This window comes from Netta rufina (genome assembly GCF_964035555.1).
Source record: "Netta rufina genome assembly, chromosome: 6".
Lineage (NCBI taxonomy): Eukaryota > Metazoa > Chordata > Aves > Anseriformes > Anatidae > Netta > Netta rufina.
In genome coordinates, this window is record NC_140129.1 from 32700345 (window position 1) to 32728252 (window position 27908).

General features: G+C 42.6%; 2 protein-coding genes across 2 annotated transcripts; both read left to right on the plus strand.

Annotated features, from left to right (window-relative positions):
* The first annotated feature begins 30 nt into the window (after positions 1-30).
* DTX3L (deltex E3 ubiquitin ligase 3L) lies at positions 31-7958 on the plus strand. Its single transcript, XM_084288773.1, has 5 exons — positions 31-323; positions 450-679; positions 1780-3315; positions 3889-4106; positions 6933-7958. Exons 1-5 carry the CDS (start codon positions 152-154, stop codon positions 7000-7002), a joined length of 2226 nt encoding a protein of 741 aa, XP_084144899.1. The 5' UTR covers positions 31-151; the 3' UTR covers positions 7003-7958.
* Positions 7959-9801: 1843 nt separating this feature from the next.
* Positions 9802-27857, plus strand: PARP14 (poly(ADP-ribose) polymerase family member 14). The gene is made up of 19 exons (XM_084289297.1): positions 9802-10012; positions 10097-10203; positions 10283-10328; positions 10758-10832; positions 11338-11532; positions 12486-12773; positions 14321-14557; positions 15444-17698; positions 18874-19110; positions 19384-19605; positions 20604-20682; positions 20868-21017; positions 21514-21576; positions 22385-22552; positions 23417-23623; positions 23723-24316; positions 25365-25510; positions 26751-26925; positions 27108-27857. Exons 1-19 carry the CDS (start codon positions 9826-9828, stop codon positions 27395-27397), a joined length of 5721 nt encoding a protein of 1906 aa, XP_084145423.1. The 5' UTR covers positions 9802-9825; the 3' UTR covers positions 27398-27857.
* Positions 27858-27908: the final 51 nt, after the last annotated feature.

Sequence of the window (27908 nt, forward strand, 5' to 3'; positions counted from 1 at the left end):
ACGCCACGGCTGTTCCGGCTGTGCCCCAGAGCCTCTCCCTCAGCTCCGGTCCCGGCCCCACAGGCGGCGGCTCCTCATCACCTCAGAGCCAGGGAAGGACGGCCCCGAGCGGCGGAGCGGGAAGCGAAAGCGAAAGCTGGCGGCGGGCACCATGGCGGCGCCGCTGCTGGTGAAGCTGAGCCCAGCGCCTGATGACGGCGAGAAGGCGAAGCTGAAGCTCCAGAGCTACTTCCAGTCAGGGAAACGCTCGGGGGGAGGCGAGTGCGAGCTGCAGGCGGGCCCCGAGCCCAGCACCTACCTGGTGTACTTCCAGCAGGAGCGAGGTAGGGGTGGAGGGCGTGAAATGGCTGCCCCCGGGCACCATCTTGTGCCCGCTGTGGTGGGGCGGGTGGGCGAGGGGTGGCTGTGGCTGCATGGGGTTCATCGCCCAAACGTCCCTCTGCCCGCAGATAAGAAGAATGTGGAGTCCCGCACTGACCACGTCGTGGACATGGGTGGCAAGTGCCTGAAGGTCAGCATCCAGCCTGAGAAAGGGGGCCTGAGTGGGGACCAGTCGATGTCGCAAGCCACCGCCAGCTGCTCCCAGCCATACCACATCTCCCCACCGCCTCGGGGGTCCGGGGAAAAGCAGGCTGCTGAAGGCCAGCGAGACACCGCAGCTGAAACCGTGACCAAAAAGGTAGGCTAGGAAGAGGTATAAAGCAGCATCACAGCCTGCCCTGCTTGTGGTCCCGTGAGTCCTTTGGGAAAGGCCAAACAGTGCTGCTTCCTGTCACACTCCAGTGTTTCATACCACACAGATGTTAATCATGCTGCCTTAGTCAATAAAACTGGGGTAGGGAACAGCTTTTGATGGTTTTGGCACTGCTGCTCCATAAGCGGTGCCCTGGTGGGTTTCAGGGGGTAGCATGCACCAAGGACTGTTGCCAAAAGGTGGAAGAATTGCATGAGGTTTGGATCTCTTCCTGGTACACAGACCTCCAACACTACTTCAGCATGGTTTGCTTCCCTCAAACAGCTCTAATTACTTCCATCCCATACCTCAGTGTTACAAAAATTTGTATGGGGCATAGCGCAACGAATGTTTCTAACACTTTGAACTAAAAGTCATATGGAAAAGGTCAACTGTGCTTTAGGGCCATGGTGTAAGCTGTAGGGCGAGTCTATAACTTACATGATGCTGAATGATGCTCAACTGAGACATTGACACCCGACCCAGAGAGCTTGTCTTGTTCTGCATCGTAGCATAGATGCAGCTTTGGGGTATGTCACGTGCTGACTTAATGGTTATTTGATATCTGTAGCATTTAATGCAAATTCTCTTCTTTCTGTGCAAAGTAGAGATGTGAACGTGTTTGTTCAGAATCCTGCTTTGTGCCTTAACCCTGAGTTACTGAATCATTTCTTTTGGATTTTTTTTTTTTTTTAAGGAGTGAAAATGACTGGGAAGTCTAATGTAATAAAAAAGAACAATGTAATGTAATGTCTGTGCTGTTGAAATGTGTAGCCTCTCACGCTAAGTAGCAAAGTTTCTTGTTCTTTGTTCCCATAAAACTGATGACATTAACAAACTTCAGTTTTGCTGCTGATTTAGAAGCAGATTGCTTTACTCTGATGTAGTGTCTGTATACATGGCATAAAAGAAACACTGTGCAAATTTCTCTATGTTAATCTGGCCCTACAGAATTGTGTCAAGGTTTTCATTACTCAAACTATAGAAGCACCAAGCTGAGAACCTTAGGGAAAAAAAAAATAAATGTCTTCTTGTCTTCTCTTTAGATTTTTCTTACAGTATCTGCGATATTGAATACCAGTATGTTCACTAAACAGCAAAGGGAGAAAATTGCTCTTATGTGTCCAAACCTAAAAAGAGAAGGAAATCCTGATGTTGACGGCTATGAGAAATTAACAGGAGACTACACAGATATTGAAAAAGCTTATCATTACTTTAAAGATATCCTTGCAGGCTACGACCAACACCATGATTTTTCACATACTGGGAGTAAGAATGGTTTAGAAGATGGGAATGGTCTGAAAAATGAAGAAAGCGATGAGCTTACAGTTCCATCAGCTCTCTATGAATATTTCTGTCATACCTGCAAAGATCAAATTAAGGAACTGAATGAATGTTTTGGGGTGCATTTAAGAAATAAAGATTGTAACAATGGGTACACAACAGTATGCTTCACTTCTAATAAAAGTTCTAAAAGTTCTGCATCAATGCAAAAAGCTAAGGATTTTTTTACCAGTGCTTTTCAGAAAAATATCAAAGATGTGCAACAGGAAAAAATTTCCCTAACGAACAGTTACCAGTTAAATGAGACAATAATGAAATTAAATAATAGATTCAGTAATCTTCTTGCCAAACAGGAAGAAAAGCAACTACTCCTCCGTGGTCCAACAAAAGAAATTTTGAATGCCAAAAAATTTCTAGCAGAGGAAATGCAGAACAGCCAAACTGAAAAGAATGTGGATATACCATGTGAATTGTATACCTACAGGAACGAAATTGCAGTTGATGCTTCTGTGTTCAATCTGTTGGAAACAGCATTAAGAAAAGAAATTGAGGACATTAAAGAAAATTTTGATACTATAATGGAAAAGAAACACAGTTCAGATAGCCAGAAGATGCTCATAATATTTAGGCCAAGGTCCAAAATTTCTGATAGGTTTTCCCATGCTATTGAAGCTTTCATCAATGCATTTCAGAATGCCTTTGCAATGTTAAGAGAAAAACTCATCAGCTGTAAACTTTCAGAGTATCAGGAGCAAAGATTAAATATGCTTGATGGAAAACAATTGGAAGACCTGCACGTAAAATTTAAGAAGAAGGAAGACAAAATAATTTTATATGGTTTACCAAACCATCTCGATGCTGCTGAAAAGCACATCATGAAACTTCTTAATGCTGGAGGCTCTGCAGAAACTAAAACCAGGACACCACTCGGCAACAAAGAAGCTACAGGAGTGTCTGAGAAGAAATACGGTGACAGGCAAAAGAGTAGTTTTTCTTCCAAAGAGGAGGCTAAGGCAAAGACAGAAGAAGACACCGATAGTACATGTCCTATTTGCATGGAGGGAATGAAAGATAAAGTAATACTGACAAAGTGCAAGCATGCGTTTTGCAAAGGTTGTATCACAAAGGCCATGACTTACAAGCAAACTTGTCCTGTTTGTAATACCGTCTATGGGGTCATGCAAGGAAATCAACCCGAGGGAGAAATGTCATTTGAATTTACTTCTTCACGTCTTCCTGGATATCCCACTTGTGGTACTATTGTGATTAACTATGATATGAAAGGCGGGATTCAAACTGTAAGTATATTTAAAGGTCCATACAATACACTGTCCCCCCAGCAAAGCCAATGTTGAGTGTAAAATTCTGTAGTTCTCCATCTTTTCTATTTGTTTGCTACAAATCTATGGAGTGGTAACATATAAGTAGAATCTGGTATGTTTAATGAGGCTTTTCTGAGCCATTCTCTTAGCAAATGACAACAATTGACAAAACTGAAGAGCAGGTTGGCTTCTAAATTTTCCAGCTGAGAAACCAGCTTATGTTCCATGTTTGGGGTCATGACTAGGAATGAAAATGGGATGAATGAGTAAGTCAGGGGTGGGGTGATGAGTATTTGGGAAATCAAAGAGGAGAAAAATAACAATAGCAATGGGATGGATGTATGAGTGATGAAAAGAAAATGTGAATGAAATGTATATAAAAGAAGTTGTATAATGAGAAAAAAACATTTAAAATCAGTCATGCTGTGTCCTTCTGAATGGATCAAAGAGAGATAAAATGTACTGCGAAAGCTAGGATGTGTGATTTCCACACTTTGAAAGAATTTATGGTAACACGATGCATTTTTGTTCTGTTTTTCTACAAAACAGAAGGACCATCCGAACCCAGGGGCACCTTATCAAGCGGTTTTTCGGACAGCGTATTTACCTAATAATAAGGAAGGGCGAGAAATTCTGCAGCTCCTCCAAAGAGCCTTTCTGCAGAAATTGATTTTCACAGTGGGGCAGTCACGCACTACTGGCTTACAAGGTGTTATCACATGGAACGATATTCACCACAAAACCTCCATGTATGGTGGACCTACAAAGTAAGTGGTCTTTAAGTAATTATAATGCTAGTCAGATGCGGCAGGATGGCTACCCTGTACGCTTTCCACATTAGAGCTTTCAGATTTTTCATTGTGCTGCAAGCCACGGGCAAATCTGATGTATCTGACCTGGCTTGTTGCTAAAAAAAGTGATAGTGGAAGGTTCTGTGGATTCAGACTTGAACCACCTTCGCGGCCTTTGAGTGCTGCTAGTGCAACTGGTGATAGGAAAAGCACGGGCAGCACTGCGTGCAGCAACAATAAGCATCAGAGAGACAATTTTGACAGTTGGAACAAGGATGAGTTTAGTTTTCTGTTGCCCCTTAGGCCACTCATTCACCAGTCAGTTGTGTGAGGTACTTAATCAGCTAATGCCTGCTATGATTAGAAACTATCTGTGGTACAGGACAGGACGGCACTCTGCTGAGAGCAGCTAAGGCTTGGCTCCTGATCTCAGCCTCTTCTGCTACCAGCTGTTACCAGGAGGTGCTGGTCCAGTACGACAGCAGAAAGAAAGGCACTCAGACTCTGTAAAGGATCATTTGACATTCTACTTGGAATTAAAGGTGTAAAGAAAGAGCCAGTAGTATCGATAAGGTCATGCCCCTTTAAATACTTGAAACCCTGAGATGTGCAGCATCGAGGAGGCTTCTGATCAGGGCACAGCACACCACGCGGGCTGTCTCTAGAAAGGGTTTCCCCATTTTAGCCATTTCAGCTAAAACAGGTTTTTCTTAGAGGAAAACAACTCTCCAGCATTTCTTGAGAACGTCTTGCTGTGCTGCTGGATAAAAGCAAGGCCACGCAGGTGGTGTAATCGCTGGCTCTGCGTGGGAGCTGCCCTCAGGCTCCTCTGTTATGGTTTGCTGGCTGAGGTTATCCTGTGGCCGAGGAATGTGCATGGCACAACAGAAACTGAAGGCTGTGCTGTACGTGCAGCACTGGTACATGGATCACTAATTCCTCAATCTGTAACGGCCTTCTGGTCAGGATCACGACCTTCCACCCCTTGAGGCACGTACAGTTGTCCTTTCTTAAAGATGTGCCTAATTAGAGATTATATCAGGAAGCTGTTTGGTGCTACTTGGAAAATTGTTAGTTTTCAATACATTTATAGGCAGTTGCTGTAAATAACACTACGAGAAAGATGACAAGTAAAACAAATACTGACTGCAAGAATAAGTGGAGGGTAGCAGTGATGGGAGGGCTGGGACCGACAAAGAAGTTTTACCATCAGGCCATACCCCTCATTCCATGTCCACTTCAACAATTGTGATGCAAATTTCACCAAATTTCACAACTCTGAGTTGTGCAGCACTGACTGGGCCTCTAGTCAGGGCACGGCATGCCACGCAGACCCCATCCAGAGATGGGATGGCATTTTGGTCTTTCAAGCCATTGCAGGATTTTCTTACAAGAAGGCAACTCTGTTGAGCACTTCTGCTGTAAAACAGAAAGAATGTTCACACGAAATCTTGCTGCACTTCTAGATAAAGGCAAGGACACGCACGTGGTGTGGCTGCTGGTAACGAGGGGGAGTTGCCTGCAGGCTCCTCTGTTACAATTAGCTGGCTAAGTTAATTCTGTGGACAAGGCTTGTGCACAGCACTGGCTGGTCAGAGTTGCTGCACCTACAAATCAGCCTCCAATGCATTCTCAGTCATGCCGGCAGTTACAGCCCTCCAGGGTGTTCTCTTGTGTTCCCAGGAAATTTTGAATCTTCCCAAGAGAATCACTCTGTAAATAAAAATATGATGCTTCTGGGTTATTTTAATGCTGTTGCCTATGAAAACAGACATTGGAGCACAGCTGTCTGTTGAATGTGGCAGTTGTCGTGGTGAGTAATATGAAAGCCCAGGACTGAATTGTCTCTAGAATGAAATAAAGTAGATTAAACAATCCTGCACCCCTCACGCATGTCTCAGGAAGAACCCATTTTTTGATGACACTTTCTGCCTTTAAGTCCTCCTGTCTTTAACCTTTTCTTGGTGACCAATGTTGAAGGAATCATTCATCAGTAAGAGGCTTTGGTGCTTTGAATATGTGTACAGGGACACCTTGATTAGAAAACTAGCAACTGAAGCAAAATGCTTCTAACTAGATAAACAAAAATAATGTTGTCAAAGCTCAGAATATAGAATTGGATGCTGGGTTTATTTTTCTTTTTTTCTTTTTTTCTTTTTTTCTTTTTTTCTTTTTCTGTTCTGAACACTCACAGCTTATGTGTACAATAGTAAACATCTTGGTTAAATACTGGTTAATTCTGTAGTAACATGCAAACTTGATTGACAAAGCTCTAATCATGTTGTAATACATATAACAAAAGTATTTTGCTTTCACTTCTCAGGCTCTATCTGAGAGTTTAGAAGGAAGCTTGGAACACTCATTTTAAGCTTGTTGAAGCCTCTCAGGGTGAGGCGTCTTCCAACAAGCTCTAAAGATCTGTGCCTAGAGATACGTACTCCCTCCTGGACTAGGATCATAAAAGAGCAAAAAATATTAATTTTGGTTTATCCTCCACTTTACTGAATGCCCCCTTCTTATCACTTGCTGTGTATATCCTTTCGGTGACATGCTACTTAAAATTCAGAGGTGCTGTTATATTCGTGTTTTGAATGCTCACTTGGAGACACTTCTAGTCTGTTTTTCAGAAAGATGCATATCTGAGCGCCCTATAATTTGCAAGGCCTGCCTTCTCAGTAGGGTGAGAAGTGTGTGCATGAAATTTGTAAAGTATTTTAAGAGATTTTGATGTGAAGGTTCTGTAAAACTGTCAAGTGCTTCTTTGCACAAGTATCCCAAACAAGTCTTTTCTTCTTCTTCTAGTTTTGGCTACCCTGATCCTGATTATCTGAAGCGGGTTCGATCAGAATTGAAAGCAAGAGGAATTGAATAGAGAAACGTACCAGTTGGCATCTTTTAAGTGTAGTAACTGAACATGCAGCTGTTAATTCACCAATTAGGTTCTAAGAAGAAAGTTAATTTGTTCAACTGCTATACTTAAATTGCTTGTATTTCACAGTCAGCTAAGAAAAGTAATCTCTTCTGATCAAAAGATAGATGTTGTTTTCATGCATTATTTGCTTCTGTGAACAATGCTTCCCTATATGCTTCCCTCTTTGCAGAATTTGGGTCTCATGAGCGCAGCATCTGTACTAGCATTTGTCAAATAGCAGTTTGTGTATCTTATTCTCATTTTACCACTAAATCTTGTCTGTACTTGTTCCTACAAGTCTTCAGTCTGACCTCCAAAGTGGCAAATCCATTACTAGCTTTTCTTTGACCAAATACTTCTGCTTCATGTTTTTATACCAGTCGTCATGGATAGCATCATGTAATCTGTGCTGGAGGATTTTTGTGCAGCTGTTACATTATCAGCTGTATATGGCCATGATCTTTTGTTTCTTTTCCTTTTCAAGGTAGATACAGCATTAATGGTTTGGGTTTTAAACATGAAATTGGCATGGATAATGTTGTGTGATAGGTTTTGTGGATGCTGCTATTTTTTCACCTCTGTCCAGAAATGCTGAATGCTGAAAGTCTGGCTGGGACAAACAGAAACTGTTTGTGGTCATCTCTGGTAATGAGTTCCTGGCTCCATGCCTTTCATTGTATTTAAGCTAAAATACTGCTTTTAAGTCAGTTTTGCATGCAACACTATACTTCCCATTGCTTCCAACGTTGATTTAAATATTAGCATGAAGATAATTTTGTCACACTGCTTTGAGCAGTCCAAATAGCTGGCCAATTACCTCTGTGGTGGTAGAAAACAAATAGGTTTCACTTGATGTACCGTAATTTTAATGAGTTAAACTATTTGTGTAAGACATTACATATAATAAATAAAATATATAGTTATCACCTGATCAGTTTTGCATTCTTCTGTACAAGTTTTTCTTCCTGTTTTAGAGACATACAGTTCTGTATTTTATTTTATTTTTTTTTGATTTGGGAGTTTCTCAGCAACTTCTCCAAAGTGATTTGGACCCCACACATCCTCTTTTTAAAAGTAAGTAAATTCCTTCCATGGTTAATAGGCAGCACTACCTTACCACCATGAATTTCAGATTTCCTAGCAGTGGGGACAGTTTGGTTCCCATGTGAGCTGAGATGACTTTCCCACTGTGTTTTGTTTTACTGTATTTAGTTTCACATTTAATGCTGTTGCAAGCTTTCTCCATTTTCTGTGCCCTAAGATACCAATATACCAGTTGCTTCTAAATGACCATGTTTTCATGTGGATCTGCACACTGAAACCAGCTGTGAAGTTCAAATCTCCTTGGTTTTGTCATTAGGACAGTCTTTTCACTTTTGAGCCCAATAAGCCAGTTCATCAGCGTTAGACCCCTGTCTGAAAATTCACCTGCCTCCATTTTATCTATGGCAAAGTGTTACGGGCTGAGAGCCAACAGAGGAGTAAGAGCCCTGCCAGCTGTCAGGGAAAGTTGCCAAGCCTTTATCCTGTAATTAGAGCTGCACAAGACCTTTATCTTTGAATCATACCTGTGCAGCTGAGGAATAAATCTGTCTGATTTAGTCAGATATTTTGTCTGGGGTCTGGCAAGGGAGGAGAGCATGTACCCAGGCTACCTGTTGAGAGAGCAGCATGCTAGGAAACAAAAGATTATTCGTTCACCGAGAGACAAGGGAATTCCCATGGGGTCTGCTTGGCGGTGTGTGTGACAATACCTATATGTATCTGACATCCATCTGTGTTTGTCATATTTAAGGACATTTTGGTTTTTAGCCACTTCCTAGATGTGCCCTCACTGATGTTAGGGGAACGTGTTTCCATTCCTTACCCGCTGTTTCAGTGCCTCATATTTGGGCACAACAATAAAATACACAGCGAGAAGCTTCCTTTAACTGTATGCTCTGTGACTGGGTGCCGCAGCTTGAGTGCTGTGTTCAGTTTTGGACCCCTTAATACAAGAAGGACATCGAGGCCCTGGAGTGTGTCCACAGAAGGGCTACGGAGCTGGTGAAGGGCCTGGAGCACAAGTCCTGTGAGGGGCAGCTGAGTGAGCTGGGGGTGTTTGGTCTGGAGAAGAGGAGGCTCAGGGCAGACTTTCTTTCTTTCTACAGCTGCCTGAAAGGAAGGCGTGGGGAGCTGGGGCTGGCCTCTTCTCACAAGTAACTAGTGGTAGGACTAGAGGGAATGGCCCCAAATTGTACCAGGGGAGGTTCAGGTTGTAAATGAGGAGACATTTCCTCTCAGAAAGAGCAGCCAGGCGTTGGGACGGGTTGCCCAGGGAGGTGGTGGTGTCACTATCCCTCAGGGTGTTCAAGGAGAGGTTGGACGTGGTGCTTAGGGACATGGTTCAGTGGGTGACATTGGTGGTAGGGGGGTGGCTCCTGGAGGTCTCTTCCAACCCTAATGATTCTGTGAATCTGTGGGTGTTGTGTATGGGTCAGGAGAAGGAGAGGCTGCTGCCTAGCATGGGGTTAGCAGGGGATTTTACTTCACAGGAGGAGGAAGAGCTGCGGTACCCCATGGCCACTACAAGCTCAGCCACCGATCGCAGCGTCTCTGGAGCTCCCCGCACCCCTCCGCGCGGCGAGGAAGGGCCCGGGAGCCGCCTTTCTCCTCAGGGCCGCCCCGTCCCGTCCCCTCGCCCCGGTGGCGGGGCGGAGCCGTGCTCGGTGGCTTTTTCCTCGCCGGGGAAATGAAAGCGAAAGCAGCGGGGGCCGAGGGACGGGACGAGGCTGCGGGGCGGCCATGGCGGGGCCGCGGGCGGCCGCCTTCCCGCTGCTGGTGCGCGGCGACTGGGGAGCGGGCGAGCCGCCGGCCGCCCTGCGCAAGAAGCTGCTCCTCTATTTCCAGAGCCACAAACGCTCGGGAGGCGGCGAGTGCGAGCTGCAGGGAGGCCCCGGCCACCTCCTGGTCTGCTTCGCCCACCCCGACGGTGAGGGTTTGCTCTGAGGGGCGGTGGGGACGCGATGGCGGCTGCCCGCCCCCCTCACCCTCACTGTGTGCTGTGTGTTGGCAGTGAGGCAGCGGGTGCTCGACCGGCCGGGCCATGAGCTGGACCTCGGGGCTCGGGGGAGGCTGTCGCTGCTCGTCACCGAGCCCCCGGTGGACGGGGACCTGCTGCAGGTGAGGAGGGACCGAGGGGGACACACACGGGGGGCTGCAGCCGCTGCCTCCCCCCCTTAACCTCTCATTCCGCCCTCAGGAGCCCGGCCCGGCTGAGGAGCCAGCGCGGGGGGCTGCGGGAGGAGGTAAGAGCCCCCCCGTGCTTTGTGCCCCCCTGGGTGGCGTTTGGAAGGGATTTTCGGTCACAAAGCGCTGCCCTGAACCATAAACTCCTCTCCAGGCACAGCTGGAAGGAGCTGGTGAGGTTCTGGCCGAGATCAGCTCCTCCAGGATGGGGTTTCCTCAGCTGCACGCCCATCTCCGGGACATGCTCCTCTGTGGGGCAATGCGCAGGGTGGGGGTGAGGGTCTGATGTCTGTTGCCATCTCTATCTTCTCCTTTGGCTGCATCCCTTGCTGTTTTAAAGCAAACAGCAGGCAGGGAGCTCACCAGGAAAACCTTACCGAAGCGCCTGGGTTTTCAAGGCGCTTCCCTCCAGAGGAGGGAGGTCTTGCAGGTCCCACGTTCAGCAGCACCGTAGCCAAGTGTTGTCATTTATCTCTATTTATATCTAGTTAATGAGCCCTGCGCGTCTCTTCCCACTGGCAAGAATGAAGATGCTTCTGTGTGCCTTCAGCAGGAGAAAACAGGTAAGGATGCCACCTACCAAAAGACCAGCGTGTTCATACCTCAGGGGTTTTCATCAAGCTTTATGCTGCAGCAGTGCCTTAGTCACCTCGATGGCTTCTGGTGTTTGTCTAATCTAGTGTAGAAATCATTATCTTAGGCTAAAAGATAAAGATACATAGATCTTCTTCTCCCAAGGTGATGACTTCCTAAAGGGACTCACACAAATCAAAAATATATATATATATGTACTCAAGTCTCTTTAAGAAACTCTCCTACTTCACTGAGTGTCTCAGAAAGTTCAGCTCCTCAGGAAGCACGCAGTGGATGCTGACCCCTTCAGGGTAAGGATGTCGCTGCCCAGAGAAGGGAAGCCGTTTCTCCTGCTATGTTGGTAGGAAAACTCACAGCACTGATACGCTGGGTTTGTTTGGGCTTTAAAGGATGTTGTGTAACAAAACTGAATTACTGGTTATTTGTTCTCTTCATTTCTGCCTAAAGGCATCAGGGTGTGATCTTTCATTTTAGAAACACGTGAGAATCTGGAAGCAGAAACAGACTCCAGGAATTCTGTCATAGTAGTAACCACTGCCCCTGGGGAAGAAATAGAAGATGAAGTTGTGGAAATGTACTTTGAAAATAAAAAGAAGTCTGGTGGGGGGGCCATCAAGTCCTTGGTCAGAAAGGATCGGCTAATTTTCATCACTTTTCATGATAAAGAAGGTATTGTTGTATCTTATGGCTGTTATATTAATAATGATCCCTTTTAAAAACAGACCTCTGCTGGTGGTGGATTTCTTTGTGGGCATTTCTATGATAGAAGTGTCATGTTATTCTGGAGAGTGACAGGATGTAAAAGCAGTAGGTGTGCCTGCCTGTCCAATTTAGATATGGTTTCTGGCAGTGTTTGTAATGGTTATTACAAGGAAAGAAGTGGTTCTCTAGACCCGTCCCAAATGCTTGATGAAGGTTTACAGAGAATAATACAGGAAAGCTCATGTCAGGAGCACTGCAGAACAAGTCAGCTTTATTTCTTGCTCAGGAGACAGTATAAAGCATAGTGCATAAGTTAACTGCAGATCATAAGAAAGAAAAGAAAAAGTATTTACGTATTAATTTCAGTTGCCAGGGTTTTGGAGACTGGGAAGAAAAGAGGCAGTAAATTCAAGGTATTTGTAAAACAGAGGTGAATGCTCGCCTCTGTTTAAAATAAATAAATAAATAAAGTTTAAAGTAGCCTCAATTTATCTGTAATTTTCCTATGCTTTGCTCCAGGCTAACGTAGTGTTGACTACTTGTTAGCAAGTGAAGGACGTGTACAAAAAGATGAAACTGTTTCTGCAGAAGAAATAGTCATATCTGTTAAATGCACAGATAAGCAGGATGAAGACCCCTTTCTTTATTTGCTATTATATCTAAAACAGATACCTAGAAAACAGTTTTTTTTGCACTTGAGGACAGTAACAGGAAGGAGGTAGTGCTCAAAAATAATTCCCCCCCCCCTTTTTTTTTTTTTTTTTTGGCCTTATTTCTGTTTCTTCTTTTATCTTTTCTTCATATGAGGAAAATACGGCTGGCCAGACTTGAGAGTATAGCTTTACAATATTGATCTGCTCTCGGGAGAAAGGAGGAAGATGAAAATCACATCTTTCTTGTTTGTTTCCATGTGGAACTAGATGCCCAAGAAGTCTTGCAAAGGGAACATCACTCAGTGAAGAAGATCAATCTGTTCGTGAAGCCTTGGCAAGTGGAGACTACCCAGGAGCCTTTCCGAGTGGAAAACTCTGAAGCATCCCTGCATTCCCCCTTCGTTGTGCTTGAAAATGTGCAGGAGACAACAAAAGATTATATGTTAATTATGCTGGTAGAGAACATCAGTGGCTTGTCAGAGGAAGATGGGCACTTCAGTGTGGAAATGATACCTGAAATACAGGCTGCTGTAGTTGCTTTTACTGGAAGTACAGGTAAGGAGAAGTCTGGGTTGCAGATTTCTCTCACGAGCTACTTTTCTGTCTGTGGGAGGGAGACTAAGTGGGAAGTGAAGAATATTTTGTCATTGGCTTGAGAAAAAATCTGATCCTGCGTCATTTTAAATGAGTAGTGGCTCTAGGAATGTTGATGATACCCTTTATCTGTAAGGTATAAAGGCCTGTGTAAATGAGGAGAGTGAACAGGAAGGGTAGGGCTAAAAATAAACTGTATGAAAGCAACAAAAAGATATGGTGTGTCTTAAAATAGATCAATGGTCAAGGTTCTGCTTGCCAAAAGGTGCTACGTGTAATAAGTTTGCATGGGTTTAAGGGCAAATCAAACAACTGCTTAGAACAGACCCTTTTGTGGTAATTAGATAGACTGCATCATGCTTGGGAAATTTCTGTGCTAAGAAATAGTTGGAGGTTGGTCGAGGATTAGGGAAGCAGCAGCATCTTACAGCTGTTGAGATACCTGCTGTGGCTGTTGCAGGATATTGGGCTGCATGGAGTGGTCCCCGCCAAGATTTCTGGGTGACACCGTTAACAAATCCCATCCCAGGACAGGGGCAACAGCAAGGGGTGTAAGCCAGTGCCATATCTGATGATGTCGAGAAAACAAAGCTTCATTTCCTGGGGAAATGAATTAAACTGACAGCAGGAAACTGGCTGCAGCCTTCTGTCAGTGCTGCTGTGCTTCAGCACACTTAGGGACAAGGTGATTTCACATGCACTTGAGTTTGGGTGAGGAGGGGGGACAGGAAAGAAGAGAGAACTGTTTCTTCTGTGGAGGAAAAGCTGGAAGTCTCTTTAGAAGGCAGAATGTGATGAAAAGAAGTTACGTGCCAGTTTAAATCAAGCTCATGGGAGCGGTTGTAGTACTGGTAATATATAAGAATGAAGTTGCTCAGAAATCTTAAAGTTGTGAAGGGATTAGTCAATGGTGTAACTAAACCAAATAAGCTTTTAAGTTTTGACAAGGCATGGAGTTTTCTACTGTAGAAGTTGGATAGAATTCGCCTCTCGTTGTGGTCTGGTCCCAGATTTCTGGTGTAGCCTGGAGGGAATAAGTAGATCATTAAAATACAGGTCTGTCAGGCAAACACACACCTAAAAGTGACTTGTTTGTCTCTTACCATGGTGATATCAGGGTGGAGAAGGGCCAAAATAATAGGATGTATTTATCTTAAGAGTTTAAATTTGGATTCTTTCACTTTTGACTTCTGTCTGATTCATTGTGTATAAATGAACCTGATCTTATTTTCTTTTGGGGTTAAAGAGACCAAGTGCTACTCACTAGGAAAACTAATGATGAATTCTGTCTGCAGTCATTGTACCTCAGTTGTGATCAACCTTCTGGTGAGGAATAGGTGACAGAAGCTGAGTGTGTGCAAGCAAGTTAGCTTTGTGGGCACCACCATTTTGACAGATGCTTCATAATTCAGTTCTGTGGCCAGTGCATACAGTGATAGTCTGCTCACATCAGAGCAGAGAATGAGCTATGGGTTTGATCTTGTTTCTTTCCTCTCTTCTCTTTCCAGATACAGAGGAAATTGTTAAGAAGCTAAACCAAAACCAAAGAGTAAAGAAACAAAATATTACTGCACGTTGCCTTGAGTTAACAAAAAGTATTAGGGCTGAAAATATACCCCCTAACACACCCAGTGACTACATAACTATCTACTTTGAAAGCAAAAAGAATGGAGGTGCACAAGTGGTGGATGTTCAGCAACTGCACGACGAAGGAGCAGCTGTCATTACGTTCAGCGATCATAAAGGTAATGCAGAAATGCAAAAACCTTATTTCTTGTAGTCCTCTCCCTTAGCAATCAAAATGCGGATTTGCTGAAGAAATAGCGACTTTGCCCTCATAAAACGGCAGATCTGCTGCTTTGTAAGCAGATCTCTGCCACCCAGAAGTGCAGACTAAAGTTTTGGACCAGCTGGGTATGATGTATAGAACTCTTCTTCTTATATAGTTTGTTTTTCACCCAGATCTCTCCCCTTACAGAGTTCAGGTTACATTTTAAATTCATTTGGGGAAAGCACAGCCCACACAGTGCAGAGTCTTCATCACTAGTTGCCCAATGGCAGTGTGTGCTGTCTGCCTCATCTGAGGACAATGTATTGAACATTTTTTTGGCTAGACAACAAGTTACGTGGCTTGTCCAGCCAGTGCCAGAAACATGAGCTTCTGTGGAAGGTGGAGAAGGGGAAAGGTGGAGGAGTTGCAGAGAAGAGGAGAGCTAAGGGAAGTGGAAGAAAAGAAGATAGCTCCTCAATTTTCACCCAAAAAAAGTATCTGTGATTTGATACTGCTGAGTAATAGCCCAGAAAACTATTGAGTTGGCCACTTTGAGTAGAGCATAACAGAGATGGGGACAAAAACAGCCCTGTGCTATATTTGTTTCCTCCTGGAGATGGACAGTGTTGGTTCTTAACTGGCTCTCCCTAGTTTAGTTTTTGGCATTTAACACTAGTAACTCTTCAATAATTCGGAATTCTTTTTATCTGGGAAGGTAGGAAAACTCGTGTAAGACTCTTCTTATGCATAAACATTAATACATATTAAACTTTTTTTTAACTGTTGCTTTACTATTTTTCAAAGATCCTTGGTTTTAGGTGCTAATGTTATTTTTTTTTTGTCTGCTTTGCTTGTTTTAGATGTAAACAATGTCTTGGAAAAGCAGCATTTACTCAACAAAACACCCATCTCTGTCTATCCTTACTACGTGTCACTGGGAACAGCTCTATATGGAAAGGAAGGGCCACCAATAAAGATGCCAGATCCAGTTTCAGTGCCCCTGGATCCCTACATCTGTCAGTTCTTACGGAGAAAAAATGGCCTAACTGAGGCGATAAGTTCCAAACTGGCAAATTATAACTGTGAGATAACATGGCCTAAACCCAGTTGTGCAGAACCAGAAGTTATCTTGAAGTTGTCTTCAGCTGCTTTGTCTGAACCAAAGAGATCAGTGGCTCGACTGATCAGGACATGGAATGAAATGGTTTCCACAGCATTTTCACGTAGCATATCAAAGTATGTAGCCATTAAATACCAAGTAAGTGCAGAGGTGTGGGAAGCCATTAAAAAAAGCTTTGTCCACGATGAACTTTTGTTAATCCCATGTGTTTCCAAGGATATCCTTGTCCTAGTAGGTGACAAAGATGTTCTAAAGGATGTTGAACAGGAACTGAAGTTTCTCATAGAAAAAACCACCAGAGAAATCGAACGACAAAAGCAAAGAATTGAAGATATAGTGGTGCTAAATCCAGGGGATTTTGCAATTTTACAGAGTACTGGTCTTGAAGAAAAAATTCACATGGAATTCCCAGCTCTGCAGGTAACTTACGATAGTACGCAGAAGATAATTAACCTGTGTGGAGTGCCCGAGGAAGTTTATAAAGTCAGAGGGGAAATACTGGTTAACATGCACAAAATGGCAAAGAAAACCATTAGTATCCATCCTTACATTTTCCAGTTTTTACAAAGTGTTGATAATGAAACCCTGTCACAGAGCCTGTTCATGTCAAAACAAATTAGTGCCTTTTATGAGCTTGGCACAGATGCTGTCATCTTGAAAGGGAATGGTGCTAAAACTCTGTTAAAAGCAGAGGAAGAAATGAAAAAGGAACTGGACTATAAAAGCATTGCTTTGGAGGATGAGTCAGTCCTTGAGAAGAAGGAATGGAAAATGCTCACCCAGCAGAACTACTCCAATGAAGCTGTAGTGGTCACGCAGATAGGGAGTGAGATCATTGTTGCTGGTTGTTCTCAAGCAGTAGGAAAAGCCTATGAGGAACTCTTTGACTTCATAGATGAAAACACACAAATAGAAAAGGTCATCGGAGGGAAGCCCACCGTAGTCATCATGTACTTTGAGAAAGAGAAGACCTCTGTTCGGGATGACTTAAAGAATAAAGGTGTGAAAGTGGACTTTGGCATGCAGGCAAAACGCAGAGTTATATCCTTGAGTGGGTCAAGAAGAGAAGTGCAGAAGGGAGCCGCCGTAGTTGAGCAAATCCTGTCCAGCCTGCATTATAAGCGTGTGGTAATTAATGAGCCAGGAGCCAAGTCGTGTTTCAGAGAAAAAGAACACTTCTTTGTTGCCTGTTCGAAGCAAGATTTTAACTGTCTAATCAAGCTGGAAGAAGAGCCAGAAGAACAGCTGGAAGAACAACAAGGACACAGTAACGTAGGCAAGCCCCTTATGCAGGTGACCATGCATGGAGTTTCAATAGGGGTTTATCAAGCTAACCTGTGCACTCATCATGTTGATGTTGTGGTGAACGCATCAAACGAGGACCTGAAACACATCGGTGGCCTTGCTGAGGCGCTGTTACAAGCGGCTGGTCCAGAGCTGCAAACGAGGTGTGATGAGCTGGTGAAGAATTACGGCCGACTGCAGCCCGGCTGTGCGGTTATCACAGGTGCTGGGAAACTCCCCTGCAAAAACATCATTCATGCTGTTGGGCCCCGGTGGAAAGGGGATGAAGCAGGAAAGTGCATGTATTTGTTGAAAGAGGCAGTTAAAAAGAGCCTACGACTAGCTGAAACGTACAACCATCGTTCTATAGCTTTCCCTTCTGTAAGCGGAGGGATCTTTGGCTTCCCGCTGCAGAAGTGTGCAGAGACAATCGTGTCATCCATCAAGGAAACCTTGGAAGAATCCAGGGGGGAAAACAGCTTGAAGGAGATTCATCTTGTGGATATCACAGCGGATAAGGTTCAGGCTTTCACCGAGGCACTGAAAAAAGCGTTTCCGGGTTCTGAACCTTCTTCCAGATCAGTGCGTGAGACCAAGGCAGTTCGTCTGCCTACCAAAAGGAAAGCTCAGACCAGCACAAGCTTCTTATCGGTAACAACTGAGGAGGGGCTTAACATCAAGCTGGAAAAAGGAAGCATTGAAGATGCTACAGTAAGTATTTTAAGTGGTAGGCTGTTTGTCCAGCTTGAAGTAAAGCACATTTTAAAATATGGGAGGGAGGGGAGAATAAAACAGAAACAAATGAAAAAAATTGCAGTAAAAAGATGGTGCTCACACAGAAACAAAACGGGGTGCTCAGTGCTGGTTAACACAAATGCCCTGCCAAGTGGCTTGGCTGCTCTCAGATCCATCGGATCCATCGTGTCCCCGAGGCAGCGCAGCCAGGCACATCTCATCCTGTGCCTGTACTGAGCCCTCTGCCCAGAGCCAGCCAGGCTTGCCCGGTGTCTGTAGGATATTGATCTGGGGAACTGCTGCCCACTATGTCACTGGTGAAGGCTGGTATGCTGTGTATGGCTGCTTTTTCCCCGTGAAGAACCAGCTTTGCTATTCATTCAGTTACTTCCAGCATTGATGTGCTGTTAAGTGGCCTGGGAGCTACTCTACTGCCATCAAAATACAGATACAGAATCCTCTCTGCAGCGGTCAGCTGATCCTTCCAGGAGCAGATGCGTCCCACAGCTTGTGCATACAGCTCCTCCAGTTGTCCAGAGCAGAATAAATATTTTAAAATGCATAGAGAGGTCTTTTCCTGAAGAGCTGAATACAGTGCTTGACACAATGCCTTTTCTATTTCTCTCCCTTCTAAATGAGTGCTTTTCTCACTTCTCTTTCTCCTTACATTTCCTCCAGTCTTGTTCTTTCTCAGCTTCTCCTTCTTTGCACTGACCAGGCATGTCAGCTGTGCTCCAGGCTCAGCAGACACAGGGGCTGAGCTGGAGCTTTGTCCTGCATTACCTCTGTGATGCTGGGAGGAGGGCAACTTGAATGTAGTCTTCTGGTCTGTGAGTCTCTTAGGGACTAAACCTGCATGAATGTCTTTCGAATGGAGGTAGAGTTCTGCATTCCTGGTCTACTGATTCTAATTTTTCCTTGTCCAGTGAAACAAATTTCACTGTTAACTCATCTGTTATGCTGTTTCAGGTAAGCTCATGGGATTAGAACTGAGCACAACTCTTCTGTTTTATTCCAAAGCTTTGTTCATTCCAATTGCTGCCCCAAAACTTTTCCTTGTAAATCAGCAGGCAGGCTGTGTTTAATTAATCAATGTACAACTTTTTAACTTGACACTTAAGAGCTGGAGATTTTGCTTGTGTGTCTTTCAGACGGATGCTGTCGTCGTCACTGTTGCCAAAGATCTACAACTTAGTAACGGGCCACTTGGCAAAGCTTTGCTAAGCAAGGCAGGGACAGTGCTTCAGGAGCGCTTACATGAAGAGGGCCTACAAAAAACAGCTGATGAAGGGTCTGTGTTCACAACAAAAGGTTGCAATCTAGATTGCAAATTTGTATTTCACGCTGTCGCACCTGGATGGTCACAGAAAACTGCATCTCCAAAGAAGGTATAAGAGTCTTTATTTGCTGAAACTCTTAATTTGACTGGGCTTTGTAGTGGATTTAATGCAACCTCTCCTTTGAAATGAGGGAGATGAGTGAGTTTGGGTTATACTTTTTTTCTAGCTGTGTAGCTTATCCCTTGTTGTCTAATACATTCCTTTTGATGTGTATAATCACTGCAGTTTAATACCAAGAGATAGCAAAAAGGTAAAGTGCTGAATTGCGTATTCTGGAAAAAATGTCTTTCAGTAACTGAAAAAACGAATTGTGCTTTGCAGGTCTTGGGCAACATCATCACAGAATGCCTGCAAACTGCTGAGGAACTGTGTTTAAAGTCAATTACTTTCCCAGCAATTGGGACAGGGAACTTGGGATTCCCAAGGTCTGTTGTTGCTAAATTGCTGTTTGACAAAGTGTTTGAATTCAGTAATAGAAATAAAGTAAATTCTCTTAAGGAGGTTCACTTTCTGTTGCATCCAAAAGACAAAGAAAATATTCAGGTGAGTTACCATGTTTTTCTCTCTCTATTACATGCTGTTTTATTTGGGTCTATCTCACAACACGTGGCTTTCTGATGTTCTCCAAAGAATCTTCAGGCTGCTTGTTCTCATACTCACAGAATAAAGAAGAGCACAGTTTGCTGACGGTCTCTCTACCCTATAGTGAAAGTTCTCCTCATGGTGCTTCTCCTGATAGTCACCTGCTTGTCCTGAACAGCCCTGCTTGTTTGCTGTCCTTTCCCATTCCTTGGCAGTAATACAGATGAAAGAGTAATTACTCTTTATCTTGTGAAGCCACATAGGGCTCACCTACAGGCAAATTTGCTGCAGCTTCTGCATAGATGTCTTCACTCTGGGGGGAAAAAGGAGTGATTTCTGTGGGTTTAACTAATGTCTTTCAGGAAGAATAATTATGCTAGGACTGTGTGCAGGTAAACTTCTCCAATAGAAAACATACCAGTGTTCTGCATCCCTCTTTCTCCAGTATCACGTTAGTATAGATTTTTGATGTCTGTGCTCAAGTTGCCCATTTAACACATCAGTCTTTCAAAAGAGAGCAGTCACACTGTGAGGTAACATCCAAGTAAATGTTTTGGTATCTGATGAGTTCTGCCACTTAGTGCAGTATCTAATGCTTTTTCAAAGGCTGAACTTGAAGGCTGCTGTGCCAAAGCCTGAGCTATTGTGCACAGAGAAGAATGGAATTAGCTGCAGGACTTGAGTTAGAGTGTAAATTAGTCCCTCAATGTAAGGATGACATTTGTTGATGTATTGCTTTGACTTAGTTGTCTATCAATTCTGTCTGTTGCTCACACAGAATAACCGTGCTCTCTGAGAGCAACAGTGTGTCCAGACTTGCCATCAGCATTGTGGCAGATGATATGAAGTAATTTGCATTAAGTTCTTTCTACATGTCTCTTTCACTTTACTTTTCAAGCCCTTGTTTCTACTGTGTAACTTAAACTTCTACAGCAGTTGATCGTAATTTCCTTCTCCAGGAATTTTCAAACGAATATGAGAACCGATACGGGAATGGTGTAGACAAGACTGCTCCAGATGAGACTAGTCAAGGCACAGGTAATGTTTTTTGTTTTTGTTTTTAAAGAAATTGTGTCCACGGTGGCTTGTTTTATTTATTTATTTTGCTTTTGAATATTCCAGAAAGCCAAACTGTGGTCTGTAGGGATTGTACCCATGAACAAGTCCCCTGTCTTTTACCTTGTTGCTCCCTTCTGCTCAATGTCTGTATCTCTTTTCTGCAGCTTTCTTTGGTCCCATTTCAACCCCAGCACAGGATGTATATGAAATGACAATTGGCTCCATCGTGTTCCAGGTGGCTGCTGGTGATATTACCAAGGAAAAGGGAGACATCATTGTAAACATAACAAACCAAAGTTTCAGCCTCAAAGCAGGTATCACACGTGGAAACAGTACTTGTGGTTGGAAGGGCTGAATAATGAGAGCAGGGAGTGTGGTTTCTTTTTATTTATTTATTTTGTCAATGTTTCAAAACCTCTTGTTTCACAGTGTGGTTTCAGTTTTGCTTCTTCGGGTCCAAAAGTCCTATTAGGAAGTGTCTGAAACTTTGTTGTCCTGTGCTACAGGATAACATGATAAAGACTTGCAGGAAATTGAAACTAATAACGTTAATATTTCAGTAGAATCTTTTTATAGAACATCTCTTGCACTAAGGAAGACTAACCTCGCTGAGGTTTTGATCACAGTGAAGCTTTTTGGTGCTCTAGACATTTTGAATTGAAAAGCATAAGCCTAACTTTTAGACAAAAATGCTTCTCAGTTATAACCTGTACTGTTACCAGAAATGAGAGAGTAAGTGGTATCCAGTTCTGCCTTAGATAGGGCTTTAACAGGAGTAACAGAAGAATCACGTGCCTCTTCTCATTTAAGGTGTTTCTAAAGCTATTCTGGAAGGTGCTGGGAAAACGGTTGAAGATGAATGTGCTCAACTAGGTATGGTGCAATGTTTCTGACCTTTCTGAAGGGGTTCAAGCATGGCAGGGAGTTTGCTGGAAGGCATTAGTAAAGAACTAGATCTATCATCACATCCTCTTATTCCAGTAAAGCTTTGAGTGACGTAGGCAAATCAAGCCTACAGAGAGCAGAGCCATGAGCAGGGGATGATGCTGGCAGAATTGCTGATAGGAGTCATACTTCACTGGGAGCAATTCTCTACCTGCAGCTTCTTTCCTCTTCCCTGAGTGCGAAAATAAATGTTTACTGTTGTCTTCACTAGCAACCCACTGCCATATCCTCTGTGTGATCAAGAGGGAAAAAGTGAATTAGGATTCTTGCCTCAGAAGGGGCATTTATTTGTAGACCAAATTCAGCTCGTGAACAGCAAACCCAGTGAATGGGGAGTAAGAATGAAAAATTATGTGGTTTGAAAGCCTGGTTTGAGATGGGAGTTAAACCCCTGTTGTGCAGACAATTCAGGCTAAGCAGCCTGAAGGTAGGTGGCATGCTTCTTTGTGTAAATACTGAGTATAATACCTAGTCTGTGTGAATACCTTCACATTTGCAGAGCAAGTTTGACAAATAAAGGCACACAAAACTTATTTGCCTAACAAGGCAAGCATTTCTTAAATATAAAGTGAATTCCTAGAAAGTAAAAATAAAGAGAGGGGGCTTGATCTTGTGTGGAAGAAGACTTGAAGCTTATCCTGGGGCTTTGTCATCATTTATTTTCTCCTAATGAGGATTGGTACACATCTACATTGTAGATAATTGTTGATTGTTTCCTTTCTCCTACTTGTTTCAGCCTTGCAACCTAACAATGGTTATATAACCACCCAAGCAGGAGGCCTGCCATGCAAAAAAATTATTCATGTTGTTAGCCAAGATAACATCAAGGTGTCAGTCTCCAAAGTGCTTCAGGAGTGTGAACTCCAGCAGTATGCCTCTGTCACCTTCCCAGCAATTGGAACAGGTTTGTGTCTCCCTTTTAGAACAGGTTCAGTGTGTGCGATTCTGTTGATCTCATGACTCAAGCGATGAGTTTGATTTGTCTGGAAGGGTTGTTGTTTGTTTTTAAAAACAAAAAGCCAAGAACGAGAGCATTCAGACATTAAAACTGTCACTGGAATATTATGAACTCTTAAAGCTTCACTCTGCAGTCTGCTCATACACGAAAAGTATGAGTGATCTAGAGCTGATGCTTCCTTAGCTGATCCCTTGCTAACAGGGGTTCAAAGGTACGTCCATCCTTTTATGGAGAGCCATAAATATTTGTCACAGCAGCCTGATATGCGTGGGCAGCTCATTAGAGAACATCCAGGGAAGTAATTCTCCATTGGTGAAACCCATAGACGATAGAATTCCTTCTAGCTGATGCAAAAGTGGGACTGATACAGGTGGAATGTGAACCTATCAAAAAAGGCAGATTGTCCTTTTTTTGTTTCATGTTGTTTTCAGTTAGTTCAGTAAAAATCCCCATTCTGCATTGAGTGGATCTCTTGCATGAATGAAAATAGACCTGTTCTTGGAGCAAAGATTTTCCTGCTGGCCCTCTGGCCTTTCAGTTAGCCAAGCCACATAATCTGCATCATAACCTTATCAGTTGCCATGTCAATAATAGTAAAATTCCATTTTTTCCCTTGCTGGAAAGATGGTCTTGAACTTCCTCTTCCTGATAGACTGAAACCTTTTTTAAATTGCCAGCCCAAAGTTACTTGTGAGTCATTTGTGATATAAATGATTGTGGGTATGAACATAACTCTTCTTTTAAAGATCTTTTAGTCTGCTGTAAGTTATTAATTGTTTTTAAAGGCAAAATATTTATGACTTGTTCCAGGTCAGGCAGGCTGTCTTCCAGATGTAGCAGCTGATCAGATGATGAATGCAATAATTGACTTTGCAAAGAGTAACACCACTCCATCTGTGAAAACTATTAAAGTTGTCATCTTTCAGCCACATCTGCTGAGTGTGTTCCATACAAGCATGAAGAAAAGAGGAAGTCCTGGTAAAACTAAATCCAAATCGTTCTTTTCCAAGTTAACATGTAAGTAGATGTTGCTCCTAAATAGAGGTTATAGATCAATCTTTAATGTTTACCATTCTCGGCTGGTACTAATTACAGTATTTGTGTATTTCATTGTAGCATTCCTGAGCTCTGAGAAAGAGTCCCCAAAGGGAAAACACAAAGCAGTTTTGAAAAAGAAAATTGATCAGGCTGTTGTTCAGATTTGTGGTGAAAACAAAAAACAGGTGGAAGAAACAGAAGCCTGGTTGAAAAGTGCAATTTTAAAGGAACAGTTTCACAGAGAAATCAAAGATGACTCTATCTCGGATTTTGGTGAAGCAGAGCATGAGGAACTATATGAGCTACAGGAAAGTCTAAATATTGTTCTTTCATTGACAAACAATATCATTAAAATTTCAGGCGTTAGTACAGACGTCTGGTTTGCTTATTCAAGTATCCAAAACATGATCCACAGGGTAAAAGCTGCTAAACAGGAAGAGGTCAAAGCAGAACTTTTAAAAAATTTAATTGAGTGGAAATATTTAGAAAAAGATACCTATGTGCCATTTGACAGGCTGACAAATATGCACTTGGAAAATGCTTTGGAAGAAAAGAAGAAAGAGATTTCAGTCACGATTCAAAACAAAAAATACACAGTGAACATAGCTGGTAAATATGCTATTGATGACCAAGGACAACAAAAATCCATTACGCGTATTGATAAATCTGAAGGTAAGTAAAAGCAGATTGACAGGTTGATACTCAAACATGAAACCAGGTTGCGTCTAGCCTAGTAAGAGTAAGAAATAAGAATATGTGAAATCCTGCTGGGAGCTTTGTGCGGGTCAATTTCTGGAGAATGTAGATAGGAATTAGTGGGAAACAAAAATAAAAGAATCATGCAGATATTTAAAACTGTTAAAAATACAGTTAATATCTTCAGAGGTTCATCCTGCTGTCACTCAGTTTTCCAGGGGCACATTTTTAATCTTCACAGGAACAATTTATTTTCCATTCAACACTGGAAAATGAAAGTTGACAGGTTTAAGTAGCCATCCAATTCCCAGTGCCTTAATAATTCAGCCTGCACGTTCTTTCAAATATCTATTTATTTTTGTTTTATTACCAAAAAATGTCACTCTTGAAAGGATAAAGCCCTCTTCATTTGATGGAACCTAATGTGCAGGATGTTCTTAGCGTATGCATCAACGTTAGTGTTTGACAACAGAGCTCAGTACCAGGCCTCTCATGAAATGAGAGAGGGGAAGAATTCTACCTTACAGACAGTATTTTCTTGGAGTTTTTAACTTAAAGTCTCCCTTGTTCAGATGCTTTGTTCCTAGTTGAGAATTAACAGTACCTGTTTCCTTCCTAATGTGAGCAGAAAGCAACTAAAGAATGGATTGATTGATGTGCTGTGCCCATTCCCAAACCCTTTAAGTACTCCGTATTTTTGAATTTGATCCATGTCCTTGAAAACTTGTTTTGCATGGAAGGCTACTGGCGAAAGGTGTACTGCAAATGGTTCCTCTTCAGTTGTGAAGGAGAACAGGTTCGTCTAGGAGCTACCTATTCGGGCACATCAACTGCCAATGCAATGACAACCTGGGAACTGAAACGCTCCACTCCTTTGGTTGGTTTTAAAAGAAATATTCTTGGATGACAAAAGCCAACAGGCACTAGTGATAAGCTAGGTGTATAAGTTTTCAGACGGGGTTGTAGCAGAGCATATTTCTCATTAAGTAGGGGATTTGGGTAATTGATTGTGTTTCTCCTGCAGATCAAGAAACCACAGTGCTCCCTGAAACGTGGGATGATATGCAAAACCTGCAAGTCAGGGTAGTGGAACTAAAACCAGAAACAAAGGAATACAAAGAGGTGGCAGAAAGGTTTCTAAAGACCAGTCAGCATCTAAAAATTGAAAAGGTAAAAGCATGTCATCATTTCTAAGCATAAATACTTTGATAACGACTCATGAATAGTGACTAGTAAACAGTGGAAAAATAAATTCTGTTAGGACTTGTGGGACAAAATTCTATGGAAAAAGAAACAGGCACAGTTTCATCTGCTTTCCTAATTGACTTAAAATATGTTTTTAATTAATTATCTGAAGAGGATGCACAAAAAAGTACCTGCACAGGTATTTAATGTGATGTTTATGACATTCAAGCCTGTTGCAAAATATCTCCACTCTCAAGAAGCTGCTGCTTCTGACACCAAGACTTCTGACGCTTGAAAACATGTCAGGTAGGGTAATTTTAATGGAAGCGTGTATGGTCTGTGTTCATGTAGCTACTATGCATTTCACTCTTCCGCTTATTCAAGTGTCAAAACTCAGTAAGCAGAGGGGATTCCCTATGCAGAAACAAGTGAAAAGCAATTTGTTAATGAAAGCTGTTACTGCTTAGGTCTACACGAATACTCTTCCTAAAATCTTCCTGTTTCAGCACTACTGACTGTTTGCTTCTGGTAGCATAGGAGCATGCACCAGACTGGTTGCCAGTGTGTTAATCCTCTAGAGGGTAACCCTGACTTGAGCTGGCTTGATTATATGAAGCCAGTTTTGACATTATGTTGGTATCCAGTGAATTTTCTGCAGTCAAACTGTTAGCTTCAAGCATTAGCTACTCCTAAAGTGGCAAGGCTACATACATCTGTGTGTGTGTCACTTACATAGACATCTACTACTCAGCAGTCAAGTTGCACGAGAGGTTATTCGGGACATTTCCCCAAAGAATAAGAAATTAGTGGCAGTAATACAATTTGTTTTACCAACTTTAATCAGCATCAATTTGATGTTGCATCAAGCTAAAGTTTTTGGAGAGAGTCTTAAGCAATTGCTTCTAAAGTTTCATTAGATCACTTTTGCTATAGTAGAGCAGAGCGTTTTCTGCCTACCTTGGCAGGTAGGTGTTTTGCAAGTTTCTGGGTCATACACAAAACTATCCCATATTATTTCCCTGTTGCATTTTGGGTTGGGTTCTGCTGTCTGTTGTGCTGAAATCTGGAGTGATGTGCCTAAGCTATTTTATAACGTAGCCTACATGTGTTGTAGCTAGGAGTAGAATCTTGGAACACTGAATCGTTGATACACTTATGCTTTTTATGATGACAAGCTTAAAAAAGAAGTTTTATTTTCAAAACGTCTTATTTTCAAACTTTGCAGATTGAAAGGATACAGAACCCATTTTTGTGGAAGACCTACCAAATGAAAAAGCGTCAAATGGCTGAAAAAAATACCAATGGAGATAATGAGAAGCTTTTGTTTCATGGGACAAGTAAAGAGTCGTTAACCTTAATTAACAGTACTGGATTTAATCGGAGCTATGCTGGAATGCACGGTAATGTGAATTTCAAAACTGCTTGTTTCCCTGAATAGGGCTAGGAATAACTCATGTGTAGTCCTGCCTTGCATGCAAAGTGTTTTGTTTTGTTAAATCTCCCTATTGCCATCATTAGAACTTGTGAATCTCTTGGCGGATAAGTGTTATTAATGAAATACAATTTATTTTTCCGACTGTAGCTGCAAACTATGGAAATGGAACTTACTTTGCTGTTCATGCCAGCTATTCTGCCCACGACACCTATTCTAGACCAGATGTGGACGGAAAGAAGTACATGTACTTGGCCCGAGTACTTGTTGGAGAATATTCTCAAGGGTCCAAAGGATCAATTACTCCAGCAGCAAAAAGTGCTGGCAACTCCGTGGAACTGTATGATAGTTCAACTGATAACGTAAACCACCCATCCATGTTTATCATATTTAATGACATTCAGGCTTACCCAGAATACCTTATCACTTTCACTAGATGAGCAGTTTGATTGCAGCAAAGTTTGTATGTCTCTTCATTTTATAAATCTGTCCTGCACATTAAATACATATATATAGATCAGTGAAAACAAATAGTTTTATCAAACTAATTTCTTAAAGCTTGTTTATATTTAAGCAACCTTTGGCAATTTTTGATAGCACTGCCATAGACTACTTTTTTCCACTTGGAGCCATTGAACCTATCTAACAGGAGTTCAATTTGACATGTAACCTAACAGTAGTTCTCAGTAGAAATCCTACAACTGTCTACCCCCCTTCATGCTATCTTGGCCTTTCCATGCAGCCTTCTGGCCATCCTAGTTGCAATAACGAGTGGGCAGTGCTGCTGGGGGATTGAAAGAGACATTCTCTCAACCACTGACTGCATGGTGTTGCATTTCTGGTAGCTTCTCATACTCTATCAGAAATTATAATGCTGTCTGTCATTTACTGTGGATTTCAATAAAGGAACTAATTGTAGTTAATGGCTTGTGTTTGCCTAAAACAATCTCT

Bases quoted from the DNA above. Each gene is read 5' to 3' on its own strand.
- DTX3L (XM_084288773.1), top strand. From the start codon at position 152: ATGGCGGCGCCGCTGCTGGTGAAGCTGAGCCCAGCGCCTGATGACGGC. The intron at 3,316-3,888 runs GTAAGTATATTT...TCTACAAAACAG, and splicing joins TGAAAGGCGGGATTCAAACT to AAGGACCATCCGAACCCAGG. The intron at 4,107-6,932 runs GTAAGTGGTCTT...TTCTTCTTCTAG, and splicing joins ATGTATGGTGGACCTACAAA to TTTTGGCTACCCTGATCCTG.
- PARP14 (XM_084289297.1), top strand. From the start codon at position 9,826: ATGGCGGGGCCGCGGGCGGCCGCCTTCCCGCTGCTGGTGCGCGGCGAC. The intron at 10,013-10,096 runs GTGAGGGTTTGC...GTGTGTTGGCAG, and splicing joins CTGCTTCGCCCACCCCGACG to TGAGGCAGCGGGTGCTCGAC. The intron at 14,558-15,443 runs GTAATGCAGAAA...TGCTTGTTTTAG, and splicing joins TACGTTCAGCGATCATAAAG to ATGTAAACAATGTCTTGGAA.